The following is a 2490-nucleotide window of genomic DNA, read 5'->3' as shown; positions in this document are numbered from 1 at the left end:
ACAAATGACAAAATTAGAATATTTTCCAACCCTCACTGAATTACCGGATCAAGGCATTAAGTATCAGTTTTGGCTAACATCAAGAAAAGAGAAAAGGAGACATTATGTGTCACCTGATGAAAAACACACCATCACCTATAGTCTTGCCAAAAGGATTGAACCTGAGTCTGCTCAAATCTTTGATTCTGTGCCAACACCCAGAGGACATAGGAACACGTTGAAGTGCACCATGAGTATACAGTCAGCAAAATACAGATTGTAGGAAAGTCTATAGGTCAAAAGTTGTGGATATGTGGGTTCTTCAACAGATAAATTTTAAGGAAAAGAGAAGGAGGAAAGGGGAACTAATAGATTAAAAAAAGAGTTGTAAAAAATATATCTAATAAAAAATTTTAAGTGAGTAAGATTAAAATATGATATCCAGAGATATATACACTTGGGTGATAAGATAAAATGCAAGGAAGTGATTACTATTGAAATCAGTACAGTGATTATTTTTGTGGGATTGGAGAGATGGTTGCAATTGTGATAGGACAAACATGAGGACATCTAACATCTATAAGAATGTTTGCCTTGTAATAATGAATTAAGCTATATATTTTGTGTTTGGGTTTTTGTATTTTATTTTGTAATTTGTTAAAGGTTAACTTTTTTTAAAAAGTCAAAGCCCTTAGGGTTTTCTGCTAAAAATTTTGGATTTGAACACATCTACTTGTAAATATCAGGTGCTGGTTCTTAAGAAATTGCCTATATCATAGAAATATTTCTAAATAATAACTACAAATATTTGAAAAATTCTTATGTGTGCATATAATTATGAAAAGTCAAAGAATTAAGTATACATTCCTAATACATTTATTTTGTTACAGTATTACATAATACAGTTTTCTTCAATAGAATTTGTTGACTTTCAAAATTTTCCTTTCCTATTCTCATAAAATATTATTCATGTTGTCCTATCAGAAATTAGAAAACGAGCATTAGAACAGCTTTCAATTTCCTTGAATGTCAGCACTTTGTTTCACTTCCCATCATTTTATATAGAACAAACATTAGTTATCTTGCCCAACCATGAAGTTAGTTATCAATATTTAGCATTATACAGAGTGTCATCCAATTTGTTAATAAAGACCCTCAACCCAAATACCAGAGCCTTGTGTTCTCTTCCATTATATTAATGGCTGATGGAGACTATTTTTTATTGTTAAGTGTCTAAGAAACTCTTGAATGCAAAACAGTTTTAAATTATCAAAATGAAAGCAGTTTTAAAATCCAGTATAACAATAAACAGGGGCAAAATAGAACTGTGTTGTACATTTTTGCCCAAATATTGTCAATTTCCCTCCAAGTGTTCAAGCAGCATATTAAAAAGTGGTGTACTCCAATCCCCTTCCCTTTCTTTTTAATAAAACTATGTGGTGTTTGAATGATTCACATATTCAAGTAGTGACCGATCTAAGACTCTTCGGATAAGAGCTTCTTCAATTATATTAAAATCTATGAAATCGTCATAAAACAAAGTGTGACTGACTTGCAAATGTCTTATCAAACTGCCATTGAAGCTGCTTGGATTCTCGTTAGGTATTAAATGACAAAGAGGACAGAACACAGGTCTCCTTTCCGATCTGTGATGAGTAATACAATGATCCAGCAAGCTGTCTTCATCCAATTCTCTCTGACAAAATGGACACACACACCTTGTTGCTGTCTCCCCAAGTTCTTGTATTGGTCCATATTTATCTATGTATTTCTGACAAGTCCTTATGTGTGCCCTCATTTCGCTGAGGCAAACCGGGGTTTCGCACTCGGTGCAGTTCTGGTACTCTGACTTCATCCTTTTGGCTACCTCAGTTGCTGGAACTCCTTCTGAAGGAAGATATGCTCGGCAATAAGGACAGGTCCACTTATTGTTCTTTAGACTGGTAGCAATACAGGTACGGCAGAATACGTGGCCGCAACGGGTCCGGACAGGCTGGTGCAACACCTCGAGGCACACCGAGCAATCGAAGGAGGTGACGGGCAAATCGGGGTCCCCTCTGCGCTCCAGGGCCCGCGGGGTGGCCGAGGCAGGCGCGGATTTGCCGCTATCGCTGCTCAACACGGAGCCCATCGCTGCGCCTCTCGCCCTGACGGCTGCCAAGAGCATAAATTTACTTTATAAATGAGAGTGTAAAAAAAGTCCAAAACACTTGCATCAAGCAATGACTGACAACTTAGGGCTATGTCAAATCAAAAGAATGAAAATGCATTCAATAGGCTCTGGAGCTGGCAGTTCAGGGTTTGATCTGGTTCTTTACTATTTGAATGACCTTGGGTAAGTCACTTTACCTGTCTGAGCTTCAACATCATAGACTTTATTTTGCAGATTAAACAAAATAACATTGTTACATAAAGCACTTAACATAATCCCTGGTGCATATTAAGTGCCCAATAAATGCCAACTATTACTGTGATAATGATGATGATTTAAAACAATGTTCTCCAAATGTC

At 36.5% G+C, this 2490-nt stretch overlaps 1 protein-coding gene across 1 annotated transcript; it reads right to left on the bottom strand.

The window, feature by feature from the left end:
- Positions 1 to 1233: 1233 nt before the first annotated feature.
- LOC119508208 (E3 ubiquitin-protein ligase RNF125-like) lies at positions 1234 to 2121 on the bottom strand. The gene has a single exon (XM_037801783.1). The coding sequence runs from the start codon at positions 2108 to 2110 to the stop codon at positions 1412 to 1414; it is 699 nt and encodes a 232-aa protein (XP_037657711.1). The 5' UTR covers positions 2111 to 2121; the 3' UTR covers positions 1234 to 1411.
- Between the last annotated feature and the right edge of the window lie 369 nt (positions 2122 to 2490).

Source organism: Choloepus didactylus, chromosome 13, assembly GCF_015220235.1.
Source record: "Choloepus didactylus isolate mChoDid1 chromosome 13, mChoDid1.pri, whole genome shotgun sequence".
NCBI lineage: Eukaryota > Metazoa > Chordata > Mammalia > Pilosa > Megalonychidae > Choloepus > Choloepus didactylus.
The sequence above is the reverse complement of the archived record's forward strand: the minus strand, read 5'-3'. Positions and strand labels throughout refer to the sequence as shown.

What these genes read in the sequence shown, in the direction of transcription:
- LOC119508208 (XM_037801783.1), bottom strand. Translation starts at nt 2,110, where the DNA reads ATGGGCTCCGTGTTGAGCAGCGATAGCGGCAAATCCGCGCCTGCCTCG.